Source organism: Tachyglossus aculeatus, chromosome 25, assembly GCF_015852505.1.
Source record: "Tachyglossus aculeatus isolate mTacAcu1 chromosome 25, mTacAcu1.pri, whole genome shotgun sequence".
In the NCBI taxonomy this organism is placed as follows: domain Eukaryota; kingdom Metazoa; phylum Chordata; class Mammalia; order Monotremata; family Tachyglossidae; genus Tachyglossus; species Tachyglossus aculeatus.
In genome coordinates this window covers 9571758-9589350 of record NC_052090.1, presented here as the reverse complement: position 1 = coordinate 9589350, position 17593 = coordinate 9571758, and the positions used below count along the sequence as shown (strand labels likewise).

Sequence of the window (17593 nt, the reverse complement as noted above, 5' to 3'; positions counted from 1 at the left end):
AAATGATGACGTAGTACATTGTTTAACCAGTCATTTAATTTTTCCCCTTTAATGGCTTGCAGGATAATTAATCAGCATATCAGAAAGGTGTCGCTCACTATTCCTATATTTATGGTTTTTGTGTCCCAAAACACTGTCCAATCTACCCAAGCTACATCTCCCAGCCTAAATGCTTAATATTTCAGATAGCCACAGGCACATTGTCACTCGTTTATTTTAAAAACAGTATTTCAGTCACTTGGTAACGTATAAGGAAATTCCTTTCACTAGTAAAACCAGTTCTTAGAAGGCCAATTAAATAACTTGGGTTATTTTAGTGTTTTATCTTATTTTAGCTGCATGGCCTAGTGGATAGAGCGTGGGCCTTGGAGTCCTAAGGACCTAAACTCTAATCCTAGTCCACCATTTGTCTTCTAACTCGGTGCCTCAGTTTTCTCAACTGTAAAATGGGGATTAAATGCTGTTCTGCTTCCTTCTTAGACTGGGAGGCCCATGTGGGGCAAGGACTGTGTCCTACCTAATTAATTTGTACCTACCCCAGAGTTTAGAATGATGTTGGACACATAGTAACCGCTTAACAAGTACCATAAAAAAGTGCAGAGTGGATCTGTGTAAAGTGAATCTACAAATAAAAGAGGAAAGGAATAATAATAATGATAAATGATGGTATTTGTTAAGCGCTTACTATGTGCGAAGCACTGTTCTATGTGCTGGGGGGAATACAAGGTGACAAGATTGTCCCACGTGAGGCTCACAGTCTTAATCCCCATTTTACAGATGAGGTAACTGAGTCACAGAGAAGTCAAGGTCACACAGCAGACAAGTGGCAGAGCCAGGATTCGAAGCCATGACCTCTGACTCCCAAGCCCGTGCTCTTTCCACTGAGCCATGTTTCCAGATACCTTCTGGCCATAAGAAGAGCCCATTTTTCAGTGCAAAACTCAGTTCACTTTTACACCCATGCACTTCCCTATGAGCTAGGCCCACATGCAAGGGAGAAGGGGAAGAGGAACTTCTCTAGACCCTTGGCAGAAGAAGCTGCCTAGAACGTGGTGGGAAGGGGAAATCCTGGTTGAACCGCAAAATCTGACAACAGGGTGAGTGCTTTGAGGAAAATTATGCATCAGGCAGTCCTGAAATCAGAAAAGGAGAAGAAAGAGTGGGCAAAATCAGCACCTCCTTTTTCTTCACACACAACTGTGAGTACAGCAGGAAAGGTGGAACTACGACTGTGTTTCTGATTTAACACTTTAAAGAAATTCTTGTCTACTCAAAATTGTCCCAGCCCTGCTACTGGCCTCTAACACTGTCACTGCCCTCGTGAGAACTCCTGTTTCCTCAGCACTGTTTCCCCTGTCTCCTTCCCTCCTTGTTCCCTTTTTCAGATGTACTCTCTCCTCCTGTTTCCCTGTTTCCTTACCGCTCTAACTGTAAGCCAGTCTTGTGGGCAGGGAAAGTACAATTCTATTGTACTCTTCCAAGCACTTCATAGAGTGGTCTGCATTCAGTAGGCTCTCAATAAATACCATTGATGGATTGACTCTTATTTCATTACTCCTCAGCCTTTCTTCTCCCCTTCTGTTGTAGCTTCTACTCTTGCTTTTCCCACCAGTCGCCACCTGGAATCCATAACTCTGAGCCAGTCAGAATCGTCAGCAGTTGCCTAAACCGAACCCATGTAGGAAGAATGAGAAATCAGACTGGATAGTTGGCTTTGGGGCTGGAGAAAGATTTGGATAAAAACAAATTCGGAAATACTGGATTTCATGCGCTCATTAGATTGTTTCCCTAACGATCACACGAGTGACCAATTGCTATGGAGGCAAAACTAGCCTAAAGGACGATTTGATTTCCACTTAATGCATATTGCTATAGTTAAATGGCAAAGGTTGACTGATAACTCACGTTCCTATTTTCTAGGTGGCAGAAGCTGCACGGGAACTTTGGCAGTCATCCTGGAAGATGAGAATGACAACCCCCCTTTTATCTCGACAACTTATGTCACTATCTGCAAAACAAGCTTGGGATCTGCTGAGATTGGGGCTACTGACCCCGACGAACCAAACAACGGTCCTCCTTTCGAATTCACTCTGGGGAGTGGATCAGATACCCAGAATATGTGGTCTCTAACAAGAATTAATGGTATGTCATCGCAAAGCGTTGTGTGGGCAGGGAACGTGTCTACCACCTCCATCTTATTGTACTCTCCCAAGTGCCTCGTACAGTACTTTGCACACTCAATAAATACGATTGGCTGATTGATTAATCAATCAGTGTTGCACATGCTACACTGCCCCATTGGTGGACTTGATCCAACCAGGGGACCTCCTGTAATGGACCAGTTCAATCATGTTTTTTATATTTGTTGAGCGATTACCATGTGCAGAGCACTTTACTAGGTACTTGGGAGAGTACAGCATAACAAAGTCGGTAAACAAATTCCCAGTCCACAGCGAGTGTTGTGTAAAAGAAGTGTTGTCTAGAGAAGAAGCGTGGTTCAGTGGAAAGACCACGGGCTTTGGAGTCAGTGGTCATGGGTTCAAATCCCAGCTCTGCCAATTGTCAACTGTGTGACTTTGGGTAAGTCACTTAACTTCTCTGTGCCTCAGTTACCTCATCTGTAAAATGGGGATTGACTGTGAGCCCCCCGTGAGACAACCTGATCACCTTGTATCCCCCAGTGCTTAGAACAGTGTTTTGCACATAGTAAGCGCTTAGTAACTGCCATTATTATTGTTATTATTAAAAGGGGAGACAGACATTAATATAAACAAACTACGGATGTGTACGTAAGTACTTGTGGAGCTGAGGGAGGGGTGAATAAAGGGTGCAAATCCAAGTGCCACAGTAACACAGAAGAGAGAGGGAGAAGAGGAAATGAGGGCTAGTCAGGGAGGCCTCTTGGAGGGCTGGAGTCCAGGTCCTGTGAACTCCCCTCAGTAGCCCAGAATCAAATTTGCCGTAAAATTCAAAGCCAGAGTTAGAGAGGGGTGGTCAGGAAAGCTATCTCCCAGCTAAACCTGATGAATGATTTTCTTTCCCAAACTCAAAATGTGGGGACTCATCTAACAGCCCAGTGGTATTACTTGAAAGGTCTTTGAGGTGAAGAAAAGGGGAAAAATTCCCTTTTGACCCACAAAGCCAACCAAACAAAGTCTCTGCCAACCAACAAGCAGGAAGATTTTTGAACTTCCAACCAAAACTTTTTAAAGGAATTCATTCATTCGATCATTCATTCAATCGTATTTATTGAGCACTTACTGTGTGCAGAGCACTGTACTAAGTGCTTGGGAAGTACAAGTTGGCAACATATAGAGACGGTCCCTACTCAACAGTGGGCTCACAGTCTAGAAGGGGGAGAGGTATAAATCAATCAATCAATCGTATTTATTGAGTGCTTACTGTGTGCAGAGCATTGTACTAAGCGCTTGGGAAGTACAAGGTATTTCTGCAGCAGGTGTTTTTTGTTTTTTGGGGTTTTTTGTTTTGGTATGACCTAATGTGGCAGTATAACAGAGGAAACAGTAAAAATTGTTCTTATGAAACTAGCATCATTTGGCAGACAGACGTAAATAGTACTAGATGTAGGAGTACTTACAATGATAAGGATAATAATAATAGCACCTAGATTCCTTGAATTTATACGGTGATATTATTTTTCTCAAGTGCTTTCTGTCTAATGGGAAAGAAAAGTTATCACAATATGGGAAAAATAAGAGTTAAAAGAGACTGAGTATATGGAAATTAGTTGTATAAGACAAACACTAATAAATAAACAAGTGAGTCAGAGGGCTAAGAGAATTCCATAACCAGAAGGGTAAGGGGATTAATCAGGGAATATTTCCTGGATCACTTCCTCAGCTCCCAAGAGATTAATACAGTGCATTGCAGCCAGTGAGCATTCAATAAATACTATTACTACTACTACTGGAGAGGGTAGCTAGTGAAGGACAGAGATGAAATAAGTAGGCAGGGGGGAAGAATACCTGATTGGAGTTTTTTGACCATTTAAATATGAGATACGGTATCAGGCTGAGGCTTCAGATTAAGGATTGGGAAAGTGCAATGGAAACTTAATTTGGCTCTTGATTTCTTTCAGACACGGCTGTCCGTCTCAGACATCGGAACGACCCTCCATTCGGACAGTACAACGTGCCCATAGTCGTCAGGGACAGACTCGGGCAGGCGTCAATCCAGACCATCAGAGTTAATCTGTGTAACTGTGTGACTGCGGCAGAATGTACAGATCGGGGTTCCAGCACAGGGAGCGGTGTAGTTGCAAGACTCGGAAAATGGGCCATCCTTGCCATGGTCCTGGGAGCAGCCCTGTTAGGCTGTGAGTTCGTTTCCTTAAAGTTCAGCCACTGCCCTTCAGTGTAACATACAGGAATTAGTCGGAAAATGATGCATCTGAGCACAGGTCTGACTTGGTTGATGATGCAAAATGTCCTCACCTGCTCCTATCCCTGTCACGCTTTTTGTCCCCACTTCCTGGCTTTCTCCTCAGAGACTGGCACAATCAATCAATCAATCATTCAATCATATATATTGAGTGCGCACTCTGTGCACAGAGCACAGAGTGCTTGAAAGAGTACAATAAGGCTAGACAGGATCCCTGCCCTTGAACTTACACTCTAGCTGTGCTGTTCTTCTCAGAGCTGTCCTGATAATAATAATTAATAGTAATTGTGGTATTTGTCAAGGACTTACTATGTGCCAAGCAGAGTACTGAGCGCTGCATTAGATTCAGGGTAATCAGGCTGGCCACAGTCCTGGCCCCACAGCGAGGTCATGGTCTAGGTAGGAGGGAAAAAAGGTATTGATCTCCCATTTTACAGATGAGGAAACTGAAGCACAGTTAAATGACTTGCCCAAGGTCACATACCAGGCAGGCAGGAGGGAAGCAGTGTAGATAGACCATGGGCCTTGGAATTAGAGGGAGCTGTGTTCTAATCCTGACTCAGCCACTTGTCTGCTGTGTGACCTTTGGTAAGTCACTTAACTTCTCTGTGCCTTAGTTAACTCATCTGTAAAATGGGGTTTAAGACTGTGAGCCCAATGTGGGACAGGGACTATGTCCAACACAATTACCTTATCTCTACCCCAGTGCTTAGTATAGTGCCTGGAACAAAGTAAGCACTTAACAAATACCACAAATATTATTATTATTATTATTAGGAACAAGATCCCTTGCCTCCCAAGCCCAGGCTCTTTCCATCAGGCCACAAGATTTATGATCAGAATCTACACACGACAAAACAAGAGAAACAGTGTGGCCTAGGGCTAGAGCGCGGGCCTGGGAATCAGAAGAACCTGAGTTCTAATCCCGGCTCTGCCACATTTTACACTGTTACCTTAGGCAAGTCACTTCACTTCTCTGTGCCTCAGTTACCTCATCTATAAAATGGGGATGAAGACTGTGAGCCCCATATGGGTTCATCTGATTAACTTGCATCTACCCCAGTCCTTAGAACAATGTCTGGCACGTTGTAAGTGCTTAACAAGTACCATATAAGAAGAAACAAAACTCCAATGACATATGGATGTCTGTGAGGATTGCCCTGTGCAGACAAGTCCAAGAGTTTGTAGACCCATGACACTTGTCCCACTTCAGTGCCTACCCACCTGATTGGGAGCCTGCTTGTCCAGCTATCCCTACGTGCTCTGGGGTTATTCCAGTATCCCACTCCTGCCCAGAAAAACAGAAAAATCAAGGGCCCCATTTGTCAATTGTATAATCCAAGTCCTAATTACAAGAGGTGTGTCTAATTACAATTTTAAAAATCAAAGAGGCCTGTATCCTGCTAGGGAACAGCAATCAGCAGATCAGAAATAAGAGAGATAGGGGTACTTCACTTTGCACCTTTCCCAACAGCAAAATCAGAGAGACATCTAGCCCAGTCAATCACACTTGATGTCACAGTCTCTTGGGGAACAGTGGCTGACTTTGGGTGTCTGAAACATCACAACTTGAGTCCAAGTACAAAACTCCTCTCCATTGATTGAAAGCAAGATTGTTTCAGCCGGGGCGGCTAAGAAATGTGTGGGTTCAAGGATTTTTAACAAGAATTTATTTGCTTCGCTCGGTAACTGAGAAGGAAGACATCAACAGGTGTGTGAGCCAACTCACAAACATACACATTTTTTGCTAAACTCCAATGGGTCTTTTTCTTCTTCAGGCATCCTGTTCACATTAATCTGTGGGGCCACTGGCTCAAAAAAAGATGTCAAAACTTTCCCTGATGACTTAGCTCAGCAGAATTTGATCATATCCAATACCGAAGCTCCTGGAGATGACAGAGTGGTAAGTAGCTTGTCATATGAAAAATTAACTTATCCACGTAACTAGCCTTATTGGCATTGCCTTTAGCGGACCTTCAAATGTCTTCAAACATTGCCACGCCAGTAGAAGATGGCAGGCAGTATCCTGGTAGAGAGTCTCTGATCGCCGACCTAGAATCAATTACATAAGAGGTCCCCTGACCTCTCGCCCACATCCTGCCTCTGGCCTGGAATGCCCTCCCTCCTCATATCCGACAGACAATTACTCTCCTCGCCTTCAAAGCCTTACTGAAGGCACATCTCCAGGAGGGTTTCCCTGACCCTTTCCTCTTTTCCCACTCCCTTTTGCATTGCCCTGGCTTGCTCCCTTTATTCATTCTCCTGCCCAGCCCCACAGTACTTATATCCATATCTGTAATTTATTTATTTCTATTAACGTCCATCTCCCCATCTAGACTGTCAGCACGTTGTGGGCAGGGACTATGTCTGTTTATTATTATACTGTACTCCCCAAGCACTCAATAAATATGATTGACCAAGTGACTGGCTGAGAGTCAGGAAGCTAGTTTGATTTCCCATTGCTGGTGGGTCCACTAGCCTTATCTGCAGCAAGAACATTTTGGGCTTTCTGACGGCCAAGAGTTACAATCCTCTTGAAGGCCTTCACACAGCTGGTTGTGGAGCCTTCTCTAGAGATTTGAGAGACACGTGGCTGATGCTGCTTTGGGGGATGCTCCTCCTCATTGGGGAAGCAGCGTGGCTCAGTGGAAAGAGCACGGGCTTTGGAGTCAGAGATCATTGGTTCAAATCCTGGCTCCGCCACTTAGCTGTGTGACTTTGGGCAAGTCACTTCATTTCTCTGTGCCTCAGTTACCTCATCTGTAAGATGGGGATTAAGACTGTGAGCCCCATGTGGGACAACCTAATCACCTTGTAAACTCCCCAGCACTTAGAACAGTGCTTTGCACATAGTAAGCACTTAATAAATGCCATTATCATTATTATTATTATTATTATTATCTCACACACCTAAATGGAGTGCTTTTTGCTCCAAAATCAACAGGGGTCCCCATCCAGCTCCCTCACTTGGAGTTCTGAGCCACCATATGGTCCACAGGCAAACGTTCCCCCAGTTTAAATCCTAACTGTACAGATGAAATAAGAAGAACCAGGTGGAGAGCAAAATAAAATGGTTTCTCGTATCAACTGTTTCTCCGGTCTCCCCTGCCTCCTACTCTGTCTTCTCTTAGTGTTCTACAAACGGATTTACCACCCAAACCACGAACACCTGTGGACACGTCTGTGGGGGTACCCTGGGACCAGCTGTGAAGAATGGGGGCCAAGAGTGCTTTGAGATGGTGAAAGGAGGTCACCAGACCCTGGATTCATGCCGGGGGGGTCACCAGACCCTGGATTCGTGCCGGGGAGGGCACCAGACCCTGGATTCGTGCCGGGGTGGTCATCAAACCTTGGATTCATGCCGGGGAGGACAGGTTGAGATGGACAACTGCAGATACACTTACTCGGAGTGGCAGAGTTACACACAGCCGCGATTGGGTGAAGTAAGTTTCCCGGATGGGGCCCGGACGGATAGTACAATGCCATTTACAAAACAAATTTAAACCATGAAAACTGAATTTGTAAGCCCTAAGTTCAAATCATGTTGCCTTTTCTAAAACCATTACTTCACGCTATCCACAGAGTAGTTGTGTTCTTTTTAAAGGTTTAAATCCGCGCATTTAATTGAAGTGAAAATTAACTCAGCCAACATAGTTTGCTTTGCCTTAGAGTCCCCTCATTTTGGTTTCCCTCATTTTGTTGCCGTTACTGCACTGGCTATATGTAAGTTACTCTCTGTGTTTTTCCAATGATATCCTGTAGCTCGATTTGGCTGCGTGTGCTCTATTATTCACTCATACTATGCTAATCTCAGCCCAGATCCCTCCTAGGTGTATCTATAGATTAATGGATAGAGCCCATTATGATTTTCTGGGGGAAATTGAATTTTTAAAATGACGTTATCTGTGAATGTGTTTATCCATATTGTGTATATGTTTTGTTTCATGTGTCATTCCTAGAAATGTGCTAAGTACTTCGTCTGTAGTATGATGATATAGACCAATCATGTGCATTTTTTGTATGTAGGAATCCATTAGAGGACACACTCTGATTAAAAATTAAACAATGAAAGGTAAATCAAAGAAATTATTTTCCTGTTAATATGTTTGGTGTTTTAAAAAAAATGATAAAATGTGTTTTTTTCCTCTGCAGAAGGTGAATCTGTGTAATCAGGACGAGGAACATAAGCATGCTCAAGACTACGTCCTTTCATATAACTATGAAGGAAAAGGATCTGCCGCTGGTTCTGTAGGCTGTTGCAGTGATCATCCGGAAGAGGAGGGGCTTGACTTTTTAGACCATCTGGAACCCAAATTTAGGACACTAGCAGAAGCATGCATAAAGAGATAACCATGACCATGGTGGTGCTAAAACTGTAAATGGCTTTGTCAGATTTTTTTGGAGGTTTCTAAGCTGGGGGGGACTCTTTATAAGCTGGAGCATGGTCTGTTCTTTCGTCTTTTTTGTGAGGGGGTGGTTTTGTGGAAAGCACGCATTAACACGGGAGCAATAAGTGTGGTTTATCAGCCTACTCTTCCCTGGAATGCCTCAAGTAGGGAAGTGAACAATGATCTATCTTCCACTACTCATCTAGAAAAAAGTATTTGCCCTGGGTGAGTGGTTGTGTCTAAGGCTGCATTAGGGGGATTATGACCCTAAACAATATTGCACTGAAACTACATTTTGCCTTTTGGCCAACTTTGCCTTTGAAATGTAGGCTTCCAAAGCACATGTTTAGAAAATACTTCTCTTTTGTACTTGGTGGTTTTCCTATAAATATCCTTACATGCCAAGCGCTGTCCAATTTTACTGAAACTATTCGGTCCAAATGGCATCTACTGTTTCACCACAAAAGGCTGAATTCTGAAGAAAAAGGAAATTATTTTTTTATTTGAATTTTGTTTTTCTGTTTTACGAAAAAGTATTTGTCACGGTTTGTGGAAATTAATGTAATTATGCAATTGTGCTTCTTATGCCTTGGTGGCTGTTTTGTTATATGAGTTGGGAATTAAGAGCCTTTAATTTTGCTATGAAAATTACAGAAATAAAGTTACTCAACGCTTTCATTAGAGTTAGCTTTATATATTGGTAAAAAAATCACATTATAAAAAAGGAGTTGGGGTTGGGGAACAAAACCCAAGATGTGTATATAGATATATATATGTAGTAGAGAATATCATTTTCTTAGTTTTTATCTCTTCTATCTCGATATTGGCTTCCAAACACACCAGATTCAAAGACGCCATTTATAAATATTCCATTTAAAAAGAACTAGGAATTAAACTTAGATGTCGAGTTGATGAGATCTTTTGAATTCAGATTCTATTGTTTCTGTTGTGTTTGTTTGCCCTCTGCTAAAGGGAAAGTTGTGTTTCTGATGGGTTAGTTTAAGAAATGTAGAGATTTGTCCAGTTTTCCAATTAGAAGAAAAGTTTAGGGTTGGCTGTGGATGTAGGCGCTTGTCCCGCAGTGCAAAATCCTGACTGGGCATGAAAGCAAATCCTTGGATTGGATGAGGGACTTGAATTTATTTTCCCATCACTTTGTGCTCCAGTTAATAAATGGTTGTGTCATGCTTGCATTCGTCAGTTCATCCAAAAATTTTCTTCTCTAGGCACTCCCCATTCTGACCATTTTAAAGAATATCATCCCTGTCACTGGAAAAAGATACTTGTGCCTGTCCTGTGCTGAGGGAAGAATAAGCAATAAATCAGTTGAATAAGAGCAAACAGCCCTAAAGCATTTTCTGAATGGAGTATCTTTATTTTCTCCTTTTGGGGCTTTGCTCAGGTACAATTAACGGTTATTTAGTTTTCATTTCTTGTAAATGTTAGTACTGTAGACTATGTAATGACCATATGTTCAGGTGTATGTAATGTAATTAGCCTTCCATATCTTAATGTGGGGGAACTATTTGTCTCCTGTCTGTTTCAGGGAAAGTTGCAACAGAGAACAGAACAAAAAACAAATGTTAAAAACCTCACATAGTTTTGTCTTTTTTTGGAAACTAATTGTTTGAAAACAAAATACTTCCATATACTTAGAGAAGCTATATATTTTTCTTTCACTAGATTTAACAGCGTTTATAGTTTCCTGCCTCTGATCTATATTCATATTATTTTCAAGAGCATTTGATTGTAAGCTCCTTGAGGGTGGAAACTGTATTTTCTACTTATGCTCTATGTTCCCAGACACCTTCTAAAGTGCTCTGCACAGAGTACGTACTCAATCAATTGGAAGTCTGTTCAAGTCAAAACCAGAATATGGGCAATAATTTCTGCTTAATCTACCCAAATTATAGACTGAAGTCATGCATTCCACCTTCCATTGTAAAAACCAGAGTAATAACCTTTATTGAGTAGAATCTTTCAGTAGGAGACAATCTATTATCTATGTAAAATATTCTTCAATTCTTTTACTGGTTCAATGTGCACTGAATACAGTATCATCCTTGTGGTCACAGACCTATGTAATATTCAAAATATTCTGAATGTGGATTTAGTCAAAGTAAATACAAAATGTTTATGGCACTAGTATTAATAAAAATGCCCAAATGCCTTTTGGAGTGTATTTTTCTCGACCATTGATATTTGAATTGAGAAGCTTCTTTTAACTTTTTTTTCTCATATTTTCAGAAGACATTTTAAGGTGAATGGGAGACCTTAAGAAAAGGAAAAAATCAAGACAATGCCATCAGACTTATAGCTCAGTGGATCAAAGTAGAGAATATGGACCTTTCCAAATTGGAAATATTCAGTGGGAATTGCCAACACCCAAATCTCTTGTCTGTCAGGGAGTTTGATTCCCTGGAGGCTAGAACAGAAGAAATGGGTTTGAATGAAAACAGAAGAGATTTTGGTTGAATATAAAATCGATTTTTTGTTCTCAAGGTGATGAAACCTCAAAATAGACTATTTTCTTACGTTATTTGTCAAGTGCTTACTATGTGCCAGGCACTGTTCTGAGCGCTGGGTAGAAACAAGATAATCAGGTCGGACCCAGTCCATGTCTCACATGGGACACACATCTTTAATCCCCATTTTACAGATGAGGTAATTGAGGCAGAAAGAAGTTAAGTGACTTATCCAAGGTCACACAGCAGACAAGTGGTGGATCAGGATTAGAACGCAGGTCCTCTGGTTCCAAGGCCTGTGCTCCAGATGGTTGAATTTCCATCCCTGGGTTTGCTTGTGGAAAGAATAGTCACTCCGTCTCTGGAGTGAGGGGTTTCATCATTTCCTTGCCTGAAGACAGGGCCTGGAGCGGAGGATCTCTCAAGGTTCTTTCAAGATCTTGGAATCTATGAGTGTGTTTTTAGAAAACTTAAAGGAGTAGCATTTCATTTGCTCCAATGGGAGTCCATTAATATTATGCTTGAAAATATGTATATTTTGAAAATCTAAAGCAATTCAAAATATGCATTGCACTTCAGTGACTATTTAGGCAAAGTTAAGCAAATTATTTCCAGGTAGTGTGAGTTGTGAAAACAACTCTTCAGTGTAAAATATAGGGCCCTTTGATTGAGGCATAATGCCACTGATTCAGGCATTGCAAACAGTCTGATCTCTGCTCTTCTCCAACAACATCTGTTTCTTCCTCTCTCTAGGAGTTCAAAGGTCTCCGCACTTTTGAGTCACAGATGCCTTCCTAGCTCGTTTGGACAGAGGCCGGCAACAATCAGATTCAGTCAATCGGTGGGATTTACCGAGCACTGTACTAAAGTTTCTGTTGACATTGCAGTGGGCTGGGTGGATGATTGGCTGACCCAGTAATGGAATTAGTCACTGCCTTCAGTAACCACTGGAAGGTTTTGAGGGGATGGCCACAAAAATAATGTTTTAGAAAATTATCCAATGAGTAAAGTATGTACTGGAAAGGGAAAAGACTGGAGGTAGGGAGGTCAGAAAGGAGACTGATGTAGTAGTCAAGTCGGGATATAACAAGTGCTTGGAGGATACTACACCCAGATAAGTCCCAAGAACAGGCAGGAAGTGATGAAACTGGAAACAGCAGTGAAATCTGACTTGTATAGAGTTGAAAACAGATCAATAGACCCATTATCTCATGAATAAGGTCTCTTTGGCCTACCCATCAGGGAAGCAAACTTCAGGATAGATTATTGGACAGACAAGATGGTTAGTTTCTTGATGAATCGGGGCATAAACCTTCCAGAAAAAAAAGGTTGTAGAACTGGTAGTTCTTCAACGTCAGACGTTTTGAGTCATTACCACTGTTAATAGATTAATTCAGTGGTTGTCCAAGCCAGAATTTAATGTTCGGCTTGAAAGAAATAATTAGGGCTTTCTATTGATTTTCTACCTCATAAGGTATACGTGTTTGTGGTACTTATCATTTTTGACAGTTCCACTATCTCCACAAGACTGAGAAGCAATTATGCAGCAGATTGTCCTGAATCTTTGTTCTTTCCTTACCCAACTGTCCATTTATCTTGTGAAGTATTTTACATTGCAGTGCCTCAGTGGTGCGTCAACCTTCTAGATGGTTTGTGCCAATCATCAGTCTTCAATCAATCAATGGTATTTATTGAGCACTTACTGTGTGCAGAGCACTGAACTTGGTGCTCGGGAGAGTACAACAGAGTTGGTAGTCATGTTCCCTACCTATGACAATTATTCATAATACAATGAATTACCATTTGGCTGGCTAAATTTGCTGAGCTCTCACCCACCCTGTCATCCTTCTAAATTTATGGATACATATACATTATAATCATAGTAATAATGGTATTTGTTAAGCGTTTACTATGTGCAGGGCACTGTGATAAGTATTGGGGTAGATACAAGATAATCAGCTTGGACACAGTCCCTGTCCCACAAGGGGCTCACAATCTTAATCCCCATTTTACAGATGAGATAACTGAGGCAAAGAGGTGTCAAGTGTCTTGCCCAAGGCCACACAGCAGACAAGAGACAGACAAGCTGGGAATCGAAATCATGACCTTCTGATTCCCAGGCCCATGGTCTACCTACAACACCATGCTGAATCTCTAGTAATGGTATTACTACATTAATAATAATAATAATGATGGTATTTGATAAGCACTTACTATGTGCAAAGCACTGTTCTAAGCACTGGGGGGATACAAGGTGATCAGGTTGTCCCACGTGGGGCTCACAGTCTTAATCCCCATTTTATAGGTGAGGTAACCGAGGCACAGAGAAGTTAAGTGACTTGCCCAAAGTCACACAGCTGACAATTGGTGGAGCCGGGATTTGAACCCATGACCTCTGACTCCAAAGCCTGCTCTCTTTCCACTGGGCCACATAATGGTGGTATTTTGTTAGGTGCTTACTATGTATGTGCTGGGGTAGGTGCAAAATAATCAGATTGGACACAGTCCCTTCCCTACATGAGACTAGATGTGGCTCTGTCACTAGTCTGTGGTGTGACCTTGGCCAAGTTCCTCAGTTTCCTAATCTGTAATCAATTAATCTATGGTGTTGGTTGAACATTTACCGTGTGCAGAGCACTGTATTAAGCGCTTGGGAGAGTACGGTACAACAGAGTTGGCAGATACATTCCCTGCCCACAATGAGCTTAATATAGGATAAGGTAGATTGGGAACCATGGATAGATGAGGCACTATGTCTCATCTGATGATCTGCTATAATAATAATGGCATTTATTAAGTGCTTACTATGTGCAAAGCACTGTTCTAAGCACTGGGGAGGTTACAAGGTGATCAGGTTGTGCCACAGGGGGCTTACAGTCTTCATCCCCATTTTACAGATGAGGGAACTGAGGCACAGAGAAGTGAAGTGACTTGCCCAAAGTCATATAGCTGACAAGTGGTGGAACCAGGCTCTGAACCCATGACCTCTGACTCCAAAGCCCGGGCTCTTTCCACTGAGCCACGCTGCTTCCCAGCACTACCTCAGCACTTTGCACAGATCATCATCATAATCATCAATCATATTTATTGAGCACTTACTGTGTGCAGAGTACTGTACTAAGCGCTTGGGAAGTACAAGTTGGCAACATATAGAGGCAGTCCCTACCCAACAGTGGGCTCACAGGCTAAAAGGGGCAGAGATGATTAGCACTTAATAAATACCCTAATTATTAAAATTATAGACTAGAATTTGGAGCTACCGTAGGTTTTTTTTCAATGGTATTTGTTAAGCCCTTACTAAGTGCCAGGCACTGAACCAAGCACTGGGGTAGATACAAGCTAAACCAGGTTGTACACAGTCCATGTCCTACATGGGAATCACAGTCTTAATCCCCATTTTAAAGATGAGGTAACTGAAGCACAGAAAAGCTAACTGACTTGCCTAAGGTCACGAAGCAAGCAATTGGCAGAGCTGAGGTGATGCTGTTTGTACTTCCCAAGTGCTTAGTTCAGTGCTCTGCACACAGTAAGCACTCAGTAAATACGATTGAATGAATGAATGAATGAATGACCTAAGGAGGGTCGGAGCATCTCAGCTTTTCCATATCTACCCCAGTGTTTAGTTCAGTGACTGGTACCTTGTAAGTGCTTACCATAAAAAAAATTCTCCTGCCTTAGTGAGAAATGCCTTCAACCTTAGCCTCAGAATAGATGTTCCTGCTTTTAACCCGATTTGTAAGCAAGAACCCATAATTGTCTCGCATTGGGCGTACTTAACATCCACACCCAATTGAGGGCTTGAACACACCCAGGGTGTGAGGAGTCTGGCTTCCCAAAGCACACCCTGAGGTGAGTTAGCTCCTTGCTGGAAAATGCAGGCGCAATGTTTCCACATCTAAAATGCAGGAACAGGAAGAGCCATTTAATTGACTAATCAAATGATTCCTTCTGCCTAACCCTCCTAAGCATTTCGGGATCACAGGAAGATTAGCTTGAGAAGAAATATGGCCTAGTAGAAGGAGCACTGCTCTGGGTGTCAGAGGGTCTGGATTCTAGTCCCAACCTGCCACCTCCCTCCTGTGTGTCCTTGGACAGGTCATTTAATTTCACTGTGCTTCCATTTCCTTATCCGTAAAATGAGGATTCAATAGCTGTTAACCCTCCTTCTACTGTGAGACTCTTTTCAACCTGATTATCTTGTATCTACCCGTGCTGAGTACAGTGCTCAGCACATAAGTGCTTTGAGAAATTCCATTATTATTAATATTATTAACTACTTGTACCTTTTCAGATCATCTTAAAATCCAGGGTAAATCATTTCCTTTGTGCTCTTTCCCTCAGAAATGGGCTGGAAGCTAGTGGTGATGAGAAGGTGGGGAGAAGATGGTGAGGAAGGAAGGTGAAATGGCTCAGGGATTGCTCAAATTGAGATTTGACATAAGAAAGGGTGACTTCAGTAAAGATTAGCCACTGACCACTTTTATCTCCACCAAATTCAAACCTCTCTCAAAAGAGTCAGTAGACCCCAGAGTATTGGACTCCTTTTCAGAGCATTTTCAGAGTATTCCTTGTATATGAAGAGAAGCTAATTCATATCATATGGGGAACCCCATGCGGGGCACTGTGTCCAACCCGATTACCTTGTATCTTCCCCCGCGCATAATACACTGCTTGACACAGACTAAGCATTTGACAAATGCCACTATTATTACTATAATACAGTCCTGGAAATACTTTTACTCATAAAATGTGGGTGGGGATGGGGTGGTGCCATCAACCGGTGAGCCAAGCCGAATCATCAACTCACTGGGAAATCATTTCATGGCTTGCAAGCCTGTTTGCCAGATTAAAGCCTCAACTTCTCCCCAGGCATTCCATAATCCATAATCCCATTGGACAAACCATCTTTCTCATTTTGCAGGCTACAACTGAGCTTGAGACCTTACAGCAGAGAGAGCAGAGTAGGGCAACAATAGCCGTCAATCAGGAGAGATGCCTGAACACACAATCACATGGCCAAAATTCCATATCTACACAGCCCAAGAATGCTCCACTTCCTTTTCATTTTGAGGACCCAATCATTTTGTACTCCTTTGTTTTTATGGCATTTGTTAGCCTTGTGTGTCAAACGCTGTTCTAAGCACTGCGATAGGTAGAAGGTAATTAGGTCAGACACAGTCCCTGTCCCACATGGGGCTCACAGTTTAGGTCAGAGGGAGAACAGGTCCTGAATCCCCATTTTACAGTAGAGGAAACTAAAGAACAAAGAAGTGAAGTGATTTGCCTAAGGGCACACAGCAAGTAATTGGCAGAGGCAGGATTAGAACTCAGATTCCCTCTAGATGGTGAGCTCATTGTGGGCAGGGAATGTGTCTGTTTAGTTTTACATTGTACTCTCCCACGCTTTTAGTACAGTGCTCAGCACACAGTAAGGGCTCAATAAGTACAAATGAATGAATGAATGGTCCTCTGACTCAGTGCTCTTTTCACTAGACCACAATAGTTCCCAATGCTTTTCACTGGGAATAACAAAAATGTTTCTCACATTAATGATCTCAGCCTCGAGTTCAATTTGTTTTAAAGCCATTTCAGACTGATGAATATAATGCAGACTCTCATTACCATCAGGACAAAGCCCTCTTAGTTTTAATCCAATAATAATAAATGGGCTGTCACGGGAACGATAATTTTATATGAAACACTTATGGCTCATAACAGCAGTGAAATGATGAAATATTTCTTCACAGAAGGGAAGAGAGGAGTAGGGACATTGTTGGGATATTAATAGGCCTAACCATGACCGATTTTGACTACTATTATCATCAGACTATTTCAGGAATTCATCCCCATGTCGAGTGACTGGGATGAAGTGCCCAATTATTTTAGACATGGATTTTGTTTTATAGGAAACTGTAATTTATAATGTGGTGAGAATTGGGCTATTAGCCACCATCTCAGAGTGTAGAGAACTTTAGAACATGATCTTCAGAAAGTCAGTGGTTGAAGGAAAAAACTTTAAAGAGGATTTGAAGCAGGACATAGTAAAAAGAAGACACTGGCTGAGTAGGCTTAGGGCAAAGCCCTGTCCCTCACTCATTCCAAAACTCCAACTTGAATACTTCTTGGAACAAACTCACTCTACTACCACCACTAGATTGTGCATGGCAGTGTTGGGAGACAATAGATGTTATTTATGTCTACTGGTTAAAGCATAGGCCCGGGAGTCAGAAGGACCTGGATTCTTATCCCAGATCTGCCATTTGTCTGCTGTGTGATCTTGGGCAAGTCATTTCACTTCTCTGTGCCTCAGTTACCTCATCTGTAAAATAGGGATTAAGA

At 42.1% G+C, this 17593-nt stretch overlaps 1 protein-coding gene across 2 annotated transcripts in view; it reads left to right on the top strand.

The window, feature by feature from the left end:
- The window catches only part of LOC119945552 (desmocollin-2-like), a 33535-nt gene extending 22576 nt beyond the window's left edge, over positions 1–10959 (top strand). The window contains exons 12-17 of one of the 2 annotated variants that reach the window (XM_038766737.1): positions 1921–2142; positions 4100–4336; positions 6180–6304; positions 7533–7844; positions 8428–8473; positions 8554–8637. In XM_038766737.1, the coding sequence (XP_038622665.1) occupies positions 1921–2142; positions 4100–4336; positions 6180–6304; positions 7533–7844; positions 8428–8463 (932 nt within the window). In that variant the 3' untranslated portion in view covers positions 8464–8473; positions 8554–8637. Of the gene's footprint in view, positions 1–1920; positions 2143–4099; positions 4337–6179; positions 6305–7532; positions 7845–8427; positions 8474–8553 lie in introns of both variants that reach the window. The other variant, XM_038766736.1, reaches the window with a different exon arrangement.
- The last annotated feature ends 6634 nt before the right edge of the window (positions 10960–17593 follow it).